General features: G+C 36.0%; 2 protein-coding genes and 1 pseudogene across 2 annotated transcripts; 2 read left to right on the forward strand and 1 right to left on the reverse strand.

The window, feature by feature from the left end:
• Positions 1-17146: 17146 nt before the first annotated feature.
• LOC149401599 (uncharacterized) lies at positions 17147-18065 on the reverse strand (annotated as a pseudogene).
• Positions 18066-18449: 384 nt separating this feature from the next.
• On the forward strand, positions 18450-18920 carry LOC149401600 (uncharacterized). Its single transcript, XM_089610801.1, has one exon. The coding sequence runs from the start codon at positions 18450-18452 to the stop codon at positions 18918-18920; it is 471 nt and encodes a 156-aa protein (XP_089466927.1).
• Positions 18921-19005: 85 nt separating this feature from the next.
• Positions 19006-19769, forward strand: LOC149401601 (uncharacterized). The gene is made up of 2 exons (XM_089610802.1): positions 19006-19057; positions 19213-19769. The coding sequence occupies exons 1-2, from the start codon at positions 19006-19008 to the stop codon at positions 19767-19769; spliced, it is 609 nt and encodes a 202-aa protein (XP_089466928.1).
• The last annotated feature ends 431 nt before the right edge of the window (positions 19770-20200 follow it).

Raw genomic sequence — 20200 nt, forward strand, 5'->3', positions numbered from 1 at the left:
CTCGTATTGTTGATGTTGCGCTTCCTCCGATGAACTCTTAACTTTTGATTTGAGTTTTTGTGAGCTTTTGTTTTTATCAAATGTGAGTTAAATAAAGATGGCATTTTAGTGATTTTAATGTTTTAGTTAATCTACCTCAATTTTAAAAAGTTGGATTAGTTTGATAAACTCAATTTTTAATTTGGTTAGATAACCACATCACTTAAAAAAAAAAAAAAAAAAAAATAACTGTTATTTAACAACGCAACGCAGTTTATCGGCGAGTGTATTGAAAATACGCAAGATCCATGAAAATACAGTTAAATACAACTCAGCCACAGCCACGTCACCGCTGTAGATAGCGTTCACAAAAATCATTTCCGTTTAAAAAAAATATATTTTAGTGAGTAATTATTCAAAAGATTTATAATATAGCCTTTGAAAATGAATTATGACGTTTAATAACATAGGTTAGTTGTTCAAACTTGAAAGTTATCAGGACCTGATATAATAATCATTTATCTCCCCCACAAATATGCATTTGCGAGATTTTCGACTAAAAAACGTCAGCAGAAGAGTAAAAAAAAAGAGTTGAGAGTTCATCATCACTTTCGACGATGAAATTAGTGGTATAGAAAGTGCATTAAAAAATAGTGGATTAAAATTTTGGACATCTAGATTAATTATTTTGAAATCCTGAAAAAAACATGTTCACGAGCACGAACATAAAAACCAAAATTCTTAAAATTAATAAATCCTGAAGAAAATCAAAATAGACAATTTTGAAATCGATTGATGGACTGAAATTGTGATTATGGTCTAAAAAATTAATTCATATCCAAGTATGAAGGGATATATTAGTATTTTATACTATAAATGGCTACTATGCAATAACCTATATAACTTCGGGTATTTTGCTAAGGAATTAGTTTAAATTGGCCAAATCACCTAATACTTATGAAAAATAGTTACAGCCTAACTATTTAATTATTATTAATTATTAGAATATATGTAAAAAAAAAAAAAAAAAAAAAAAAGTAATTTAGTCTTAGTCATTTATTGTGTCTTTTCACTATTTATGGTGCCTCTTGTATTATTTAAGCTTTGTAATACCTTGATAATCTGTGAGAGAGAAATAGAGAGAGAGCAAGAGAGGCGTGACTAAGAGAAAGAGAACGTCACGCACGCGGCGAGAGCTGGCGAGATGGCTTTGCAGTGACGATGCAGTGGCGACGGATTCCTGGTGACGAGATGGTCACAGACTCGGTTGAAAAATAGAAGATAAAGTGTTGGGTATAAAAGACACTGAAAAAAAAAAACTAAAAAAAGCTTTTATACCAAAAATCCTAAAATTTATCGGGTTCTCGCCGCGGCGATAAATTAACGTCGGTGCGGTGAGATTTTCCATAAAGTTTACAAAGGGACGTGTCCCGTTGTCGAATCATCTCGTCGCGGCGACGTTATTTTCTCGCCCCTGTGAGACCATCTTAAATCGTTGAAAAAAAACCTCGTCGTAGCCGAAAGTACACGTCGATGCGGTGAGGTTGTACAATGATACATTGTACCATTGTAGAAACATCTCGCCGTAGCGGAGAGTACACGTCGCCGCAGCGAGATTGTACAACGGTACATCGTGTCGTTGTATCTCCAAACTATGTCATTTTTTACAACGGGACAATTATACCGTTGTAAAATGTCTAATATTATATAACGGTACAAAATAACCGTTATAAAAATTTGGACTTCTTACAACACTTATTTGTACCGTTGTAAAAGATGGAGTTTTTACAACACTTATTTGTACCATTGTAGAAGCTCCGCTGTATAATCCACAGTTTGTAGAAATGCTCTCTATTTCAAATATATCATACCGCATCTCTCAGATTGTTACAGGATTAGTTATTCAGGGATTGAAGTCACTGCTCAATTCATGGGGTCAATGCCCCATTTCTTATAGGAATCTCGCTATGATTTAGCTTTGATTTTTGGGGTTTTCCACTCAATTTCTACATATTTTTCACCGATTTGCATCTTGTATGTCTTTGATCCTGCTCTGATTAGCACCGATTGCTTGATTTTGCCAATGTTTGGATTATGCCTAGGTTTCGTTTGGAATTTGTTTGTTTATTTTGTCATGGCCTGAACAAAAGAGTAACCAGGTAGATTATTCCTGTAGGAGTTATTTGATGATAATTTTTTAATGAACCTATGCGAAGCTGGATAATGAGAAGGATGAGGGCTTCGCATAACAGTTGGATATTTGGAATGCTTTAAATTCCAAAATTGTCACTTGTGACACCAACTCTATTCAGCAATCGATCGATGTTCAGTTGAAGAAATACGAGACGCAAAAGCAATCAAGAGGTACAAATCTTAAGCACAGCTATGAGTGTATTATGATTATTTTTTAATTAGTCATATCTTACAATTAGTTCAGACCTAAATTAATGGGCTAAAATAACAACAACTAGACTCCTAAAATAAAGGAGTCAAATACTAAATAATATGTGATTATATATTACATATGTAAGTTAAATATATATATATATATATATATATATATGTGTGTGTGTGTGTGTGTGTGTACTACTAACACCCCTCTAAAGCTGAATGGTACAAGTGGTACGTTCGAAACTTGTTTAAAAGTTTTTCAAAGGTTGGTCGGAAGAGAGCCTTGGTTACAACATCAGATCTATACTCACTAGTCGAAATACATTGAATGCTTAGTGTTCCTTCGTCAACTTTCTTTTTGATGAATTGGCGGTCAATTTCCACATGTTTTGTTTAATCGTGGTGTATTGGGCTGTGTGAGATAGAGATCGCTGCTTGGTTATCGCAGTAAGCACTTATTAGTCCATCAATTTCCATACCAAGCTCCTTAAGAAACATCTTCATCCATAAGCCTTACATATACTTAGAACCAATTAATATAATCCACCCTATGTAGTGCTTCGAGATACAACACTTTTTTTCTTACTTTGCCATTGAACTCAATTCTTCCATACCCCGGAACAATAGCCTAAAGTAAACCTTCTATCTTTTTGAACCAGCCCAATCAGCATTTGAGCTTATCTATCAGCATTTTTCTGAAAAATAATCACATGTCCGGCGTACCCTAAAGGTAGTGAGTATTTCAAAATTCTAGAAACAACCTGTATGTGCATCTCAAAAGGACTATGCATAAACTGACTTACACAATTAACCGCGAAGGCGATATCCGATTTACTGTATGATCAGTAAATGAGTTTTTTAACAAGCCGCTGATATAGACCTTTATCCGCTGGCTTGTCTTCAATAATCTCTTTGAATTTCAGGTTTGGATCTATTGGTGTCTTTGCAGGTTCAAATCCCAACAAACATGTTCCCCCTAGGAGATAGAGTATGTTGTAGAAAAGATGAAGAAAGAGAGAATCGGAAATGAGAGAGAGAGTGATCCGAGAGTCTGAATCTTTTCCTTATATTTTGATATGAAATTGTATCACCTATTTATACATATGGTAGATACATAAGAGTAGTCTAGATACATGTAAAGTAATAAAGACGTGTAATAAATATGCCTAGTAAATAGATAATAATAAATATTACACAGAGAACAAAACATAGAAAATAACACGAGAAATAAATGCGACAATTTCCCATGTGAAATGAATGCTGAGTGGTGTGAGTTCCCAAAGGCACACTAGTCAGGAAAAGGGGGCGAAGTGACGAGGACGAGGTGAAGCTTAGCTCGGACGAGGTGGCGAAGTGTCAAGAGAAGGCCGAACTGCCGAGCTGGATTTCAACACTCCCCCTCAAGCTTGACTGTATATATTGAGGAGATCAAGCTTGCTACATAGCTCGGAGAATGTAGTTCGCAGAAGGGCTTTGGTGAGGATGTCGGCGAGCTGAAGACCTGACGGAATGTATTCCATATCGATAATTTTTGCTTCAATCTTTTCACTGATGAAGTATCGGTCGATCTCGATATGTTTCGTTCTGTCATGGTGGACTGGATTTTTAGCTATGCTGAGAGCCGCTTGATTATCACAGAAAAGCTTGATTGGACCTTCGATGATGATCTTGAGGTCGTCGAGAACTTTCTTCAGCCAGATGCCTTCACATACTCCGATTGCTAAAGACCTGAGCTCGGCTTCAGCACTACTTCTTGAGACAACAGACTGCTTCTTGCTTCGCCAGGTAACAAGATTTCCCCAGACGTATGTGAACATGCCTGATGTTGATCGTCTGTCTGGAACATATCCGGCCCAGTCCACATCTGTGAACACTTCGACACCGCGACTTCGTCTTTTCTTGAAGGAGAGGCCAGTCCCTGGGGCAGCTTTGAGATATTGGAGGATCCTCATAACTGCATCCATGTGAGTTTTCGAAGGGTTGCTCATGAATCGACTTACCATACTTACTGCGAATCCAATATCTGGCCTCGGTGGTGCGAGCTAGAAGTTTCACATTGGTATCCATCGGAGTATCAACTGGTTTGCAGCCAAGCATGCCAGTTTCTTTGAGGAGATCCAAAGTGTACTTGCGCTGTGAAACATAGATACCCTTCTCAGACCGAGCTATCTCCATGCCAAGGAAGTATCGTAGGCTGCCGAGGTCCTTAACTTCATACTCTGATGACAAATTTTGCTTCAATCTCTTGATCTCTTCTAGGTCGTCTCTGGTGATGACTATGTCGTCCACATACACACTAAGGATGGTGTGCTTGCCTTGTGTGGAGATTTTTGAGAAGAGTGTTGGATCTGCTTGACTCTGCCCGTAGTAGCAACGCTTGAGCACATTGGTGAATTTTCTGAACCATGCTCGAGGGGACTGTTTTAGACCGTATAGAGACTTCTTGAGTTTGCAGACTTTGTTGGCTCCTTGATCATTGTCAAATCCCGGTGGGAGTTGCATGTAGACTTCCTCTTCCAGTTCGCCATTTAGAAAAACATTCTTCACATCGAGCTGAATGAGAGGCCAATCTAAGTTGGCTGCTAGTGAAAGGAGGATTCTGATGGTATTGAACTTCGCAACTGGAGCGAACGTTTCTTGATAGTCAATGCCATATGCCTGAGTGTACCTTTTCGCGACAAGGCGGGCTTTGTATCTCTCCACTGTCCCATCTGGATTGTGTTTGATGGTAAAAAGCCATCTACATCCAGCAGTTCGCTTGCCTGGTGGTAGCTCGACGATATCCTACGTATCATTCTGTTCGATGGCTTGGATCTCGGCATGACTCGCATCTCGCCACTCGGGACTTTGAAGGGCTTCCTCGATGGATTGTGGCACTTTACCTTCATCTAACTTCGCCACATAGGCCTGGTAGTCCGTAGATAGGTTCCCATAGTACATGTAACCCTCCATCTTGTATTGACCACACGACCGAACAGGTTTTCTCAATGCAATGGGTAAGTCTGGAGATGAGATGTTACCTTGTTCAATAGTGTCGTGGTTCAGGTTCGGAGAGACATCTTGTTCGCGAGCTTGTACCGGACTCTGGGTGATGTTTAGTTCACATGGAGAGGGTTCAGAGGCTTGCGAGCTGGAAGTCAGAGTCGGACTGGGCGAGCTGGGAATCTCTTGAACAGGTGAGGTGGGACTGTGGGGCGAGGTGATCGTGTTTTGGATAGGTGAGGTCGGATTTGGGAGCGAACTAGGTGGACTAAGTGGCGAGGTGAATTCTGGGTTTATGATGAGCCAATTTGGGAAGTCATTTTCATTGTTCTCCCCTTGACGAGCTGGATTGGCGAAGTAAGGGCTGAACTCATGAAAAGATACATACATGGAGACTATGAATTTTCGTGACCAGGGTTCATAGCATTTGTAGCCTTTTTGAGTTGCTGAATAGCTAAGGAAGTTGCACTTGAGCGATTTTGGTTACAGTTTACCTTAGTCATAAGAATGGGTGAAGACTGAACAGCCGAATACTTTCGCAGGTAGAGTTGAGATGAGACGAGAATGAGGGTATGTCTCTAGAAGGACTCGGGCCGGGATTTTGTAACCAAGGACCCGAGATGGCATTCTGTTTATGAGGTATGTGGCTGTGAGGACTGCTTCTCCCCAAAAATGAGATGGAACGTTTGAGGAGAACATGATGGCTCGGGCGACCTCGAGAATGTGTCAACTTTTTCGCTCGGCTACCCAATTTTGTTGCGGGGTATGAACGCACGAGCTGGAGTGAATTATGCCATGTGTTTTGAAGAAATTGCCGAGCTCAGAATTAAAGTAATCTCGAGCGTTGTCGGTGTGGACAATTTGAATGGAGGTGTCGAACTGTGTTTGGACCATTTTGTGAAAGGTTTTGAATAGATTGGATGTTTCAGATTTTTGTTTTCTCATGTATATCCAACTGAGTCTAGTGTGGTCATCAACAAAGAGAAGGAGCCATCGAACTCCAGTGATATTGGGAACTTTTGAGGGCCCTCATATATCACTGTGAATTGTGGCAAATGGACAAGATGGTTTGTACGAGGTGGGGTGATACGAGCTTCGAGAATGTTTGGCGAACTCACACATGTCACACTGAATGGAATTGATATTTTTATTGATAAACAAAGAAGGAAACAGTCTTTTGAGATACATGAAATTTGGATGCCCTAGTCTAAGGTGATTGAGCATGATCTCTTTGTACTGGGGTGAATGTTGGGCGAGCTGACACATGGCGGGCTGATCTGGCTTGATGACATAGAGTCCGGTACTCAGCTCAACATTACCAATCTGTCTCCCCTTGACCTATTCCTGAAACACACATGAACTTTCATCACAAATAGTTCGGCACTTAGAGTCTTGGTTGAACTTATGCACAGATAAGAGATTGCACTGTAGTTAAGGAACAAAGAACACCGAGTCTAGCCTCATGGACTTCGTCAAGACCACGGTGCCAATACCAGTGACTTGAGTCTTGGCTCCGTTGGCGATGGTGACTGATATGCTTCTATTACAAGCGGAGTAAGTTATGAATAGACTTCGATTACCAGTAATGTGATCAGAGGCACCGGAGTCGACAATCCATGATGTGGGATTCTCTGAGCTTACATGGAGGGCTCTATGAGAGCGTTCTCCACTGAGTTGGACTTGTTGGATAAGCTTTTGGAGAATAGCGAGCTGGTCGTTGCTGAAGGGAGAGGAGTCCGAGGTCGAGGTCGAGGCAGCGGACGAGGTGGATACTAAGTTTCCGGCTGAGTTTGGATCCTTAGTGTCTCGGGTTGACTTCGAGCTCGGTGGTTTCCCATGCAGCTTCCAGCAGGTTTCTCGGAGGTGTCCAGGTCGTCTGCAATGATCGCAATAGGGGCGAGGTTTGCGAGGTCTCTCTATTGAGACACGAGCTGCAAGTGCTTCATCTCCATGCGTGATGAGGGCGGACGAGTGTGAGGATGAGCCCGGAATTGAGCTCGATTGGTTAACTCCAACCATGAGTTTCCTTCTGCTTTCCTCGTGTCTGACCGCGGAGAAGGATTCACGGAGAGATGGTAGTGGTTTAGTACTGAGTATCCGACCTCTGACCTCATCGAGGTCTTGGTTGAGCCCGGATAATAGTTTAAACACACGTTTGGTCTCCACTATCCTGCGGTAAAGTTTTGAGTCTTCGGAGCAGCTCCACTGGTGATGTTCGTAGAGGTCGATCTTCTGCCATAGATGCGTGAGCGAGCTGAAGAACTGAGTAATAGACATCTCTCCTTGACGTAGGTCGTGGAGAGTGTTCTCAGTCTCAAACAGCTCGGACACATCTTCGGAGTTGGAGAAGATTTCTCTAGCTGCTTGCCAGATTTCCGCTGCCGTTGGGTAAAGGAGGAAGGTTTCCCCGATATCGGGATGCATGGAGTTTATGAGCCAGGACATCACCATGTTGTTGTCTGCCTTCCAACTCTTAAATGCCGGATCTTCGATCTTTGGAGATGTAGCCACGCCTGTGAGGTAGTCATCTTTACATCGTCCCGATATGAACATGAGCACAGATTGGGACCACTGTAAGAAGTTGTGGCCATTGAGTTTGTGGCTCGTGATATGTTGGGAGAAGGATTCAGATTGAGACTGAGTGGGCGAGGTCTGCGAGATGGTCGAAGTGGTGTTGAAGGCGGATGAGTTTTCGAATGAGTTCATGATTATTGAATTTCTGAGCTCTGATACCATGTAGTAAAGATGAAGAAAGAGAGAATTGGAAATGAGAGAGAGAGAGAGAGAGAGTGATCCGAGACTCTGAATCTTTTCCTTATATTTTGATATGAAATTGTATCACCTATTTATACATATGGTAGATACATGAGAGTAGTCTAGATACATGTGAAGTAATAAAGACGTGTAATAAATATACCTAGTAAATAGATAATAATAAATATTACACAGAGAACAAGACATAGAAAATAACACGAAAAATAAATGCGACAATTTCCCATGTGAAATGAATGCTGAGTGGTGTGAGTTCCTAAACGCACACTAGTCAGGAAGAGGGGCCGAAGTGACTCGGACGAGGTGAAGCATAGCTCGAACGAGGTGGCGAAGTGTCAAGAGAAGGCAGAGCTGGATTTCAACATATGTATTTTTTTTTTAGACATGACTAGGTCCAGTGAGTTTCTTACCACTTCCATTCCCCGGAAATATATCTAATTTCTCAAGTCTTTCAACTCAAAGTTTTTTTGCAAGTTTCTTTTTTTATCCGCTGAATCTCTTCCTTGTCGTCACATGTTAGCCCGATATCATATGTTGCTTGTCTTGTGGAAGAGAATATGATATTCTTAAAACCATATTGTCATATTGTCGCACTACTTGAATTAATAATGAAAAAAGAGAATCATAAATGTATAAACTTCTCTTGAATTTTTGTAAAGAAAACAATTTAAAATAATAATAATAATAAAAAGGTCTTGTAGATGCCCGACTATGGTGAACAATGACTTTGACAATATAACTAAGGTTTCGAACAACATAGCCAAAATTTTACAAAACCCTTAATTTTTTTCTCACAATAACTAAATTTACATTTTTAATATTATATCTATGGCGTCAATATAATTTTTACGTCGTGAACAGTATAAATATTACATCATTGTTGGATCTAAAAAGAGAAAATAACATATTTATACCCTGTGTTTTAGTGAAATGTCGACTTTAACCTTTGGTTTTAAAAAATGTCGAGATCATACCTTCTGTTTAACTAAAATGACGAAATTATACCCTGAAATGGATAATAGTGTCATAAACCTCCCTTTCATTCATATTAATTTTTATATAAGAAAAACATAATCAAATCCAAAACAATATCCTAACTTTCAAATTTCTTATTTTGAAATAAAAATAGCCTTAAATTGAAATTAAATAATAAAATTCATATCTCTCAAGAGATGACTTCATTCTGTGTTCGAAATGCAACTCTGAATCATGGGTTCTCTGTTCGAATCTGTAATTTTGATGACTATCAACTGTCGATTTTTACCATTTTGCCTCTTTTTGCGTTCTTCACTATTAAGAAACTGTTGTTTATTTTTTAGTTTTTAAATAAATTACATATATGATGCGAATGAATAAAGATAATTAGTGTTTACATATAAATATTATAGTCAACGTCAATGAAAAGTCAATAAAAAGAAGATTTGTGGCATTGTTGTCTATTTCAGGGTATAATTTCGTCATTTTAGATAAACAGAGGGTATGATCTCGACATTTTTGAAAACCAAAGGTCAAACTCGACATTTCATTAAAACACAAGGTATATATGTGTCATTTTCCCATCTAAGAATTGTATTCAGTGGAGGCACAACTAAAATGAATATATATGTATAAATATTTGCAAATTTTTAATATTTTAAACTATTTTTGTAAAAAATTAGTGACAAAGAGAAAAATAAATATTAACATATAGTACAACTGATGTTAACATTAAAAAATAATCTCTGGCATTTACTTTTACAGTAGGAATAAACAATTATAGGTAATGATATATAAACTTATTAGTATAATGGTATATTTAAAGTTTTTTTTAATTACTTAAATTATAAAAGATTGTGTATAAAAAATAAACAATAAATAATATTAATATTCAAATTACTAGGTCCATGTTAAATCATTGTTGAAAAATAAATATTTTTGAATAAACTAGAACAATAAAAAAAAACATTAAAAAATGTATAAACATAATGAAGTTTGAAATTGCAGCAAAGTTTTAAATTTATGAGCATTAAATCCAAAAGATTCAAACTCATTTAAATCTATTTATTAATTAATCATGCTTGAATTCACAACATAAGTATTATAATAATCTTGTAGTTTTCTATTATATAGTATGAAGAAAAAATATTTCAAATTTAATAATAAAATTAAGTAAAAGATATTAGAGTTTGGAATTAAGAAAAATGTTATATGAGTATTAAAATACAAATGTATTTATCATTTTAAGCATTAAAAATTACTGTTTTAAGCAGAGATAAAATGGTGATATGGTGAATGGATCCCAAGACCTCGAACTACGTTATCGCCTCTTTGAGCATTAGTCCAAGTTTTCATTTATGGGGAATTTGGTAAAGTATCAAAGTTGTATGAAAAATAACATATATATATAATTCTTAGAAAAATATATATAAATTATTTTTGCCCGATTTATTGAGTGGGGATCCGTGCCCCCGCTGCCCCCACTTAAATCCCTCCCTGACTTTATATACAATATTTACATAAAAAAAACATTGGAGCAATGTTGCAAAAATACAAAGTCCAACATAAAATAAAAAAATATTGGTAGAAAGGAAATAAATATGGGTGGATAGATTATCAAATTTGAATGAAATAACGATGGGTTCAAGACTAGGGTTTTGTTTGGTAGAAAGGAAATAAATATGGGTGGATAGATTATCTTCGAGAAATTTCATTAATTGGGCTTAATAAGCCATTAAATATCAAGATTAGACCCTAATGTTTAAAAATATCTAAATATGGACTTTTGACCCAAAATCGGACAAAAATACCCCTGATTCAAAAAACTGAGCTCGACCACCTAAAATTCTAATCCTAGCGCAACCAATTCGAACATGAAAAAGAATTGTGATGAAAATCATTTGAAAAATGAGAGAAAAATATGGGTTTTTTGAATCAGGGGTATTTTTGTCCGATTTTGGGCCAAAAGTCCATATTCAGATATTTTTAAACATTAGGGTCTAATCTTGATATTTAATGGCTTATTAAGCCCAATTAATGAAATTTCTCTTATCTTCAATGGAAGAGAAAGGAAAGAAAATGAATGGATTATAGATTGTTAAAAAGTTTATTGGTATAATGTAAGGAAAGATTACATTCCATCAATTTCTTGTTTGTTATAGATGAAAAATAGAGAGGAATGATTGATGTTTATTGTAGCAAAATTACTATATTACTCTTATATTATACATAATCAAATTTATTCTCATAGGTTATATGTGTAGTTGTCTTTATTTTTGTTTTCATTCTTTCAAATCCACCCAAATTGGGTGGGAGAGATTTTGGTAGGACCCACGGAAAGTTAATTTCTCCAAATCTCTTCTACTATTTTCCACCCTTCCTACCAAACAAGCCAAAGAGATTTCTTTTCACTTTCCAATCCTTCCTATTTAATTCATCCCTCATCTTTTCCCTCCTACCAAACAAGGCCTTTATAAATCTACTTGTGCCAAACAATTTTAAAAACTTTTGTGTAATGGTAAAATGAATCAAAAACTAATTTAAGACTATTTAGTTTAGAAATTTGTAACTTACTAGGTTATTCAAAACATCACATTTAGGATATAGCCAACGTTTGGAAACTTATTAAAAAATAGCTAAACAAATGATGTGGCACTTCAATAAGCCATTTAAATTTTCCATTTTGTTCTTTCAGCCATTTTTTTTCAATGGTGATTTGTCACTCTCTCTCTCATACAATTTTTTTTTTCTTATCAAAACTTCAAAAATCCATATCTTCTTCATATGAACTCAAAATCGAGTGATTCCAAATCTTACGGATTCGTGACAATGAGAGCTTTAAAAATAGATCTATTGTGTTGGATAAAAAATCATGTTTATTACTTTAGAATTCCACCAGAGTTCGCCATTGGTACATTAATTGTCATTAATTGTCGAATTTTTAAATTATTTACATTTTTTTGTTAATTATAACACGTTTAATATAAGGATATTTAAGTCAAATATAATTTTCATTAGCTATTTTTCTAAACGTTTGCAAACGTTGGTTATATCCCAATTTTATAGTTTAGTTTTGGCTACAAATCTACAATGCCATTTAGTTTATATCTGACAAGTCTTAACTATTTAGAAAACAATAATAGTCAAATATGGTTAGTTGTCTTAATCTTCTAAAAATATACATAAGAAAGTAAACAGAGTTTCAATGGGAAGCACTGTTAAAGTAATGCTGATACGAGAGAGAGAATATTTTGTAATCGTTATAAAAAAAAATTGGCGATGCGACTATTTCATTTTTTTAGTTTTAGTTTGAGTTTGAAAAAATAGCTTAATTTTTCAAAATTGAAGTAAAATAGTAAAACAAAATAAAACTAAAAAAACACCCTAGCGCGAAGTTCGCTTGGCTTCTTCTTCTTAACATGACAACAATCCATCATTTTTAACTGCCGAGGCTGTCATCCTGACCTCAGCTTCTCCCTCGTTTTTCAGGAGAATATCTCTGCCGCTCACCGCCGCTGCGACCTCTTTCCACGCCTCGTCTCGTCTCGTCGGACTATCATGTGAAGCTCAAAGCTCTTCGTGAGCTAAAAAATTGAATCATCGGTAACCGAACGAAGAAGCTTGTGTTCATCAACTTCGGTCTCGTCCGTGCCATCGTCGGAGTATTCGGCGCCGTCGATCACGACTCCTCCGACCTCCTCATCATTCGACGAATGCTTCGTGCCTCATCTTCTTCTCCAACGCGAAACCCTAATTTTTTGTTGGAATCGCCGTGAGTGGGCTAGAGCTGGGCAGTGTGTGGGATTGGCATTCTCTAGATCGTCGTTGCCGGTCTCTGTCCTAATATCGTCGTCGATCATCATCACGACCATCATCACTGTCTTCATATTCTTCTTCTTTTTTTTCTGGTTCGTCGAACAGTGGATTAAAATTATTGACACTTCGTTGCTTTCTCGTTACATATGACTAGACTTCAAACATTTGTTGCCAATTTAAGTGGAGGATTAAATATTTTGAAGGCACGATTAAAATTTTTGAACTTATTTGGTACAAAAAGTGCAGTGGATTAAAATTTTGAATACTTAGATTAATTATTTTGAAAATAATTAAAGATATATTAGTATTTTTAAATTATAAGTGGCTAAAGTACACTAACTTATGAAACTTTAGCTATTTTATTAAACACTTAGTTTAAATTGACTACTTATAAAAAATATCCGTTATTTTTTGGGTGTTGTCATCATTATAATTAACACTGGTTTCTTTTTATGTGTTGTAACTCGTATATATTTGACCAAAGATCACCAACATAAAAATGGAAACCCAAAGATCACCCCAGACTTTAGGCTTCAAAATTTACTCCTATAATTTTTATTTTTTTTAAAAACAAACTCATCGCAAAATTATATCGATAAAAATAAAAAAGACTTAGATTACAAAAATTAAGCTCAACGGAAAATTCGAAACTTATCTTAAAAAAAAAAGATGAATAGTGAATCATAAACACAATCACAATAGTATAACAAGAATAATGAGTTACCAGTCTTTTCAATTAACACGAACCACTGTTGTTAATTGCGCTATAGAGGGTCTTGCTCGATTGAGATCAACGCCCAAAGAAAACAAACAATTTTTCAGACCATAAGGATGGAATTAAAAACTACTATAATCAAAGATCTGATAGTACAAAATTCAGATTCATGTATGGATTATTGAAACATAAAAATTATAGAAAAAAAACCCTCTTTTGGAGATGCTCGATCGATGTTAGTGTGCACGACAGAGACGGATTCGTAGTAGCGGGAATGACGACGACTCTAAACTCCGGACGACGTCCGCGAAGAGTTAAGAAACTCCATATGATGATAATCTTGACGGAAATCGACTGAAAAACAGAGAATAAAAATGGAAATACCTCCCCTCGAGACGCGAGTCCTCTAATGGTTAAGACCACCAGAGTCTCGAGCTCCAAGGGAGACGGCGGAACTAAAATGTTAAAATCCTAGTATTTGTTTAGAGGGGGAGAGGAAGCGGTTGGCTCATCAAAACTTACTCCTGTAATAATTGTACATGATATTAGTATTAATTACAATAGTGACATAATATTATTTCTCAAAACATTATATATATATATATATATATATATATATTTAAAAGAGATGACAGATCTCACTGTTCACTTACACTCAATTTACTGTTTATTTTAAAGTGCGACTAGAAATGCCTTTTGAATGCATTAAAATATTACATGAGTGCCACTGATGATAGAGTATCAAAATACCCTATAATAAATTACAAAAGTGCCACTAAATATTAAAACATCATCTAGACATTTCTAGATACACCGCCGTTCAAATATTGTAGGCGATGACATTTAATATACAAATACCCAAAACGTTGTAAGGAGTAAAAAGATAAGTCTGGAACATTGATGTTTCATATTCGTCATAATATGCTATCTCCTACAATTACTAAGGTAATATTTGTTGATGTCATTTTCGAGCCCCAACAATCATGAAAAAGAGATATTTGGTGTTTGATTCAATTTGATTTATTTGTGGATCTCAGAAAGACGTCGTATAGAAAGGAATATTAATTATTTATAATAATAATTTCGAAAATTAAATAGAAATTAAGAGATTTTATTAAATATGCGATCTCAAGTACACTAGCCGAACTCGTCTGATTATGAACACAAAGAGCGAGCTCAAGAATACAATTGAGAAACAAAGAAAGAAAGTATATGCGATAATAGGGAAAAAGAAATCTTCTCTGAAAGAGAGCATTTATACTATGACGAGATGCAATATCTCCGGAGACAAGTGCTGGCAACTTCTATTAGGAATTCTTGCCTACGAGAAGATACTTTTGTAAAATCTCGCTGAAATATTAATAAAATAAAGTTTTGACATTTATAAGTTATTCGAATCGAAAGCGTTATTTCTTATATATTAAGATTTATCAAACATTCATCAACTCATAGTCTCCGTATCGAACTGAGTCACATGCATGGCATTTGAGCTCGGACGGTGAACTAAAACTGGTCGATGATTGGTTCATGCCTGGGTAGCTGAATCTGAAATCATATATGTGGAACATAAGTGAAGGTTGATCACTTAGTGGGAGCATTCTACACTTGTGGTAAGTGTACGACCCGGACAGATCTTGCTTGTAGATGTGTCGTTTAAGGACCGTTGCGACACACTAATCGAGATCACAAATGATGGTCACAGTGAGACTTGATCTAAATCCTGAAGTGATAATGGATACTGGATCATGTTACCACACTCTTTGACTCATTCGCTAAAAGGTCACTATCATGCTAATCACAGTTTATGTCTTGGGAGCATCGCGGAACATAGTTCGAGTGGGAAATGATTTACAGATATGGAATCCAGCCTTCCTGAAAGAAGGTAAATGTTCTCTAACCTAATGGTTAATTCCAGAACCGATAGATTGCGCGCACTTCCGAAATTTGTACGTTCAGAAGAAACTTTCGCCGGGGAAGCAACAATACTTACGGCTTATAGGTGTGAAGAAAATATAACGGAATAATTGACTTTTCTCGACACGAGTTGAACCTGGAGGATCTTGATCACGAACAGACTATATTAGTGGACACTCGTCACGATGAGTAAATATAATTCTAGTACCAAGGATGATTCAGTCTTGGCTTGCAAGATGGAGTCTACAAAGATTAGGCAAATCGATGTAGACAAAAAAAATGACTTTTTTGTCTTTTCATTGGATTTGTTAAGCTTCTAACACTAGGTCCATAGTCCCCGATTCGGCTCTGATAAGGCGGATAAGAACTTTCGAATAATAATGTTTTCATTATTATAATCTCACTAGCTGTAATTGTGATTGACAACATCAATTCTGAAATACGGGTATTTGCATAATTAAATAATTATTTATGGTAGAATTAATTATTTATTGTTTGATCAAGTAAATAATTAATCAATTACTTATTTGTTTATTGTTGGACCAAGTAAATAAATAATTAATTGAGTTTTAAGCAATCGGGCCTTGCACAAAATGAGGTGCACATATTTTAGGAGATTTTGGCACATGATTTGCGTAAATCCTCCTTGGCCGAGAGGTAGAAATTAGTCCATGCCATTATTGGTACTTACCAATATTTTATCTTTAGTTGTTTAAATAAATGAGAGAGAAAAATATTTATAAGGAAATAAGATATTGTCATTTGTTCTCTCTCATGAATATTAGGAGAGAATAATATTAAGAAATAATATATTATCCTTTATTCTCTCTCATTAATATTAGGAGAGAATAATATTTAAAAAAAATAAGATATTGTTATTTATTCTCTCTCATGAATATTAGGAGAGAATAATATTTAAAAATAAATAAGATATTGTCTTGTATTCTCTCATGAATATTAGGAAAGAATAATATTTAAAATGAAATAAGATATTGTCATTTATTCTCTCTCATGAATATTAATGAGAGATAATATTTAAAAGAAAATAAGATATTTCATTTATTCTCTCATTAATAAATATTCTCTATTTAAACATGAAATAAAATCTCATAGATATTGATCTGATGGTTTAGACCATCTCTAGTGGAGCGCTATGCGCTACCTATTTTGGCGCAAGTGCTCCACTGGACCTTCATTCACCACGCTATAATAGCGTGGGATGTATTTTGACAACAGTGCAGCGCTACAAATAGCGCTGCACTGTTAAGCCGCTTTATTTTTTTTTTTTTTAAGTTTTAAAATTTGCCTAAATGCCCAAATTTCATATAATTATTTAATATTTATCCCTAAAATTATTTAATATTTATCCCTAAAATTATTTAATTTATATAAAATTTATTATTTTGTATAATTTGAAAGACAACAATATTTTAAAATACAACAATGATATTTGCACATTGCAAGAAAATTACAATATTAAAACGGTCATAATAAACTAATATCAAACACAATTACATTAGCAATTTGGAAGACAATCAACAAGAAAACTCAAAAGACATAAAAAAAAACACAATACAACAAAATAAAATTACAATAGATAAACTAATATTCTGGAAGATTGGTGTCGGATCCCCCGAGACCGGTAAAATATTGAGAATATGAATCAGAAGTCGGAGGTGGTGCATGAGATTGTTGTTGTTCAAGCCTCTTTTGCATAATTTTCGCTTGTTCGGCTTGAACATATGCCCGAACCTGTGGAATCTGGTATTGAACTTAAATCCCGGAACAATATTTTATTTTCTTCCTTGATTTCTTTCAATTCCAAGTGGCGTTGCCTGATAACACTTGTCTTCTTCAATTGCTCAAGAAGTTCTTTATTTCCTTCCTCAATACCACTAATTCTAGACATTATTCCATCATCCACTTTTTTTTTTAATTTGGCTTTCTTCACCTCAATCGGCCGCTCACGAGGAGATGGATGTCTAGCAGATTCAGGAGTTGGATTTTCTGACTCTTGTGGGCAAGATGAACCTCGAGATGTTTGTCTTGCACTTGAGGCTCCATCTTGGAATTTTTCAAAATTCTTAATAATTTTCCACACATGATCAAGCTTCCAACCTTTCTTGAATTTTTCATCTTGTGAAAGAAATACTTTAGTTTGATCCATCTGAAAGTTGAAAAAACAATGGTTAAGTAAAAATCTAATCGTGAGAAAATAATAAACTATAATACTCACAATATCTTCAGTTGAAGCACCACTTGGGTGTCTATTCTCAATTTGTCGAATGCATGCATGCATCTTCCTTGTAGCTTTCTCAATCACTTGAATACGGCACTGGATTGATCGCGTCGAACGCATCTCTGAATCCGGACTTTTGCCGTTGTTGTAAGCTTCCGCAACACGAGTCCAAAACTGATCGGATGATTGGTATATACCGATGATTGGGTCTTGCGAAATCTCCATGTAAACCCTACAAAGGAGTTTGTCTTCATCTTGAGAGTAATTAGAAGCTCTAGACATTTTTTTTAGTAAGGTGAGTGATGTGGTGAAATTACAACTTATGAGGGCAATATTTATAGCAAGATTCTCATGTTTCTCAACTCATTCTGACGCGATTTGACTACTCACTTACAAGATTCTCACGTTTCTCAACTCCTTCTGACGCGATTTGACTACTCACTTACAAGATTCTCACGTTTCTCAACTCCTTCTGACGCGATTTGACTACTCACTTACAAGATTCTCACGTTTCTCAACTCGTTTTGACGCGATTTGACTACTCACTTACAAGATTCCCTCTATCATTAACTTTTTCTCTATAAATACCAATTCTATCATGATTTTTAATACACACACTCATTCTATTCTGAATATAATACACATTCTCTCATTTTATCTCCCAAAATGAATACTAATTGGTCCTCGTCGTCTTCAAGCTCGGATGACGATTTCATTACTAGTTTGGATGAAGAAGAGGAGGCCATAACTCGTGCTATCATCAGCAACAATATCTTGATTACAGAGCTTATCCGTCAACATTCCAGCCAAGTAGACATGAGAGCGGGAGGCTCAGTGCCAGGACGTGCTTTCATCAACCGTGATCGAGTGAGTGCATACCGTCGACTATTCAATGATTACTTTTCAGAAACCCCGATGTATGATGAAGCCATGTTCCGTCGGAGATATCGGATGTCTCGCTCATTATTCCTCCGCATAAAGGATGTTGTTCAAGGTTATGACAACTACTTCGAGCAACGGGTGGATCGCGCCGGCAAACTTGGTTTGTCACCCCTTCAAAAGATAACAGCTGCATTTCGGATGCTGGCATACGGTGTTCCGGCAGATGCCACAGACGAGTACGTCAAAATAGGATAGTCAACGACGATTGAAAGCATGAAGAAGTTTTGTCGGGCAATCGTTGAGGTATTTTCTGAGCAATATTTAAGATCACCAACAACCAATGATATTGCTAGACTTCTGCATGTTGGTCAACAACGTGGTTTTCCAGGAATGTTAGGAAGTTTAGATTGTATGCACTGAAAATGGAAAAATTGTCCCACTGGATGGGCCGGCCAATACACGGGTCGCGGTGGAAAGTCTACTATTATACTTGAAGCTGTAGCAGATTATGATCTTTGGATATGGCATGCTTATTTTGGTATGCCAGGGAGCAATAATGATATCAATGTGCTAGATTCTTCCCATTTATTTTCCAATCTCACTCAAGGTATCGCTCCTCCTGCCCATTATGTCATACAAGGAATAGAGTATAATATGAGTTACTATTTGGCTGATAGTATATATCCAAAATGGTCAACCATCGTGCAAACTATCCGAGAGCCACGTGGCAAAAAAAAGTATTTTGCAATGAAGCAAGAAGCGTGCAGAAAAGACGTAGAACGTGCATTCGGGGTTCTCCAACAACGATTTGAAATTGTTGCGGGACCGACACGATTTTGGAGAAAAGACGTCTTACAAGATATAATGACTGCATGCATAATTATGCATAACATGATAATTGAAGATGAACGAGATCTTAGTGCTCCAATAGGAGTTGCGGGAGAAACACCACCAGCGAATGTTGAAATGGTGGGGGATGATGGCACAAGATTTGAACAATTCGTTAATCGTTATAGACAAATAAGAGATAAAGATGCACACATCGCACTTCGGAATGCATTGATTGAGCACTTGTGGGAAGAGTATTCTAATTCCGAGTCATAATTGTTTGTGTTAAAGTTACTTTTATTTGTTGTGTTGTAGTTTGTTTTACTTTATTTTAATTGAGTTGTGTTGTAATTTTTTTTTTTAATTGTATTGTGTTGTATTTTATTTTTTGTGTTGTGATTTTTATTAAATAAAATTTTATTTTATTTAATGTGTATTTATATTTATAATTATAATTAATTTATAGAGTAATATTTTACTCATTATCATAATTCTTCTAAGTTATCTAATTAGTAATAATAATAAAAAATATAGGGGTATAAGTATAAATAGGAAATAAAGGGGGAAAAATAGAGTGAAAAATAGAGTTCGGTTGGAGAGAAATCACTGTTTACAGAAAAATAGAGTGAGAAATAGAGTGATCGGTTGGAGATGGCCTTAGAGAGAAAGTATGATTCATGAGATAAGATCTAATGGTCAAGCTTAGA

The sequence above is a fragment of the Urtica dioica genome, chromosome 4 (assembly GCF_054948205.1).
Source record: "Urtica dioica subsp. dioica isolate 48M chromosome 4, U.dioica_male_clone48M_v1_H2, whole genome shotgun sequence".
Taxonomy (NCBI): domain Eukaryota; kingdom Viridiplantae; phylum Streptophyta; class Magnoliopsida; order Rosales; family Urticaceae; genus Urtica; species Urtica dioica.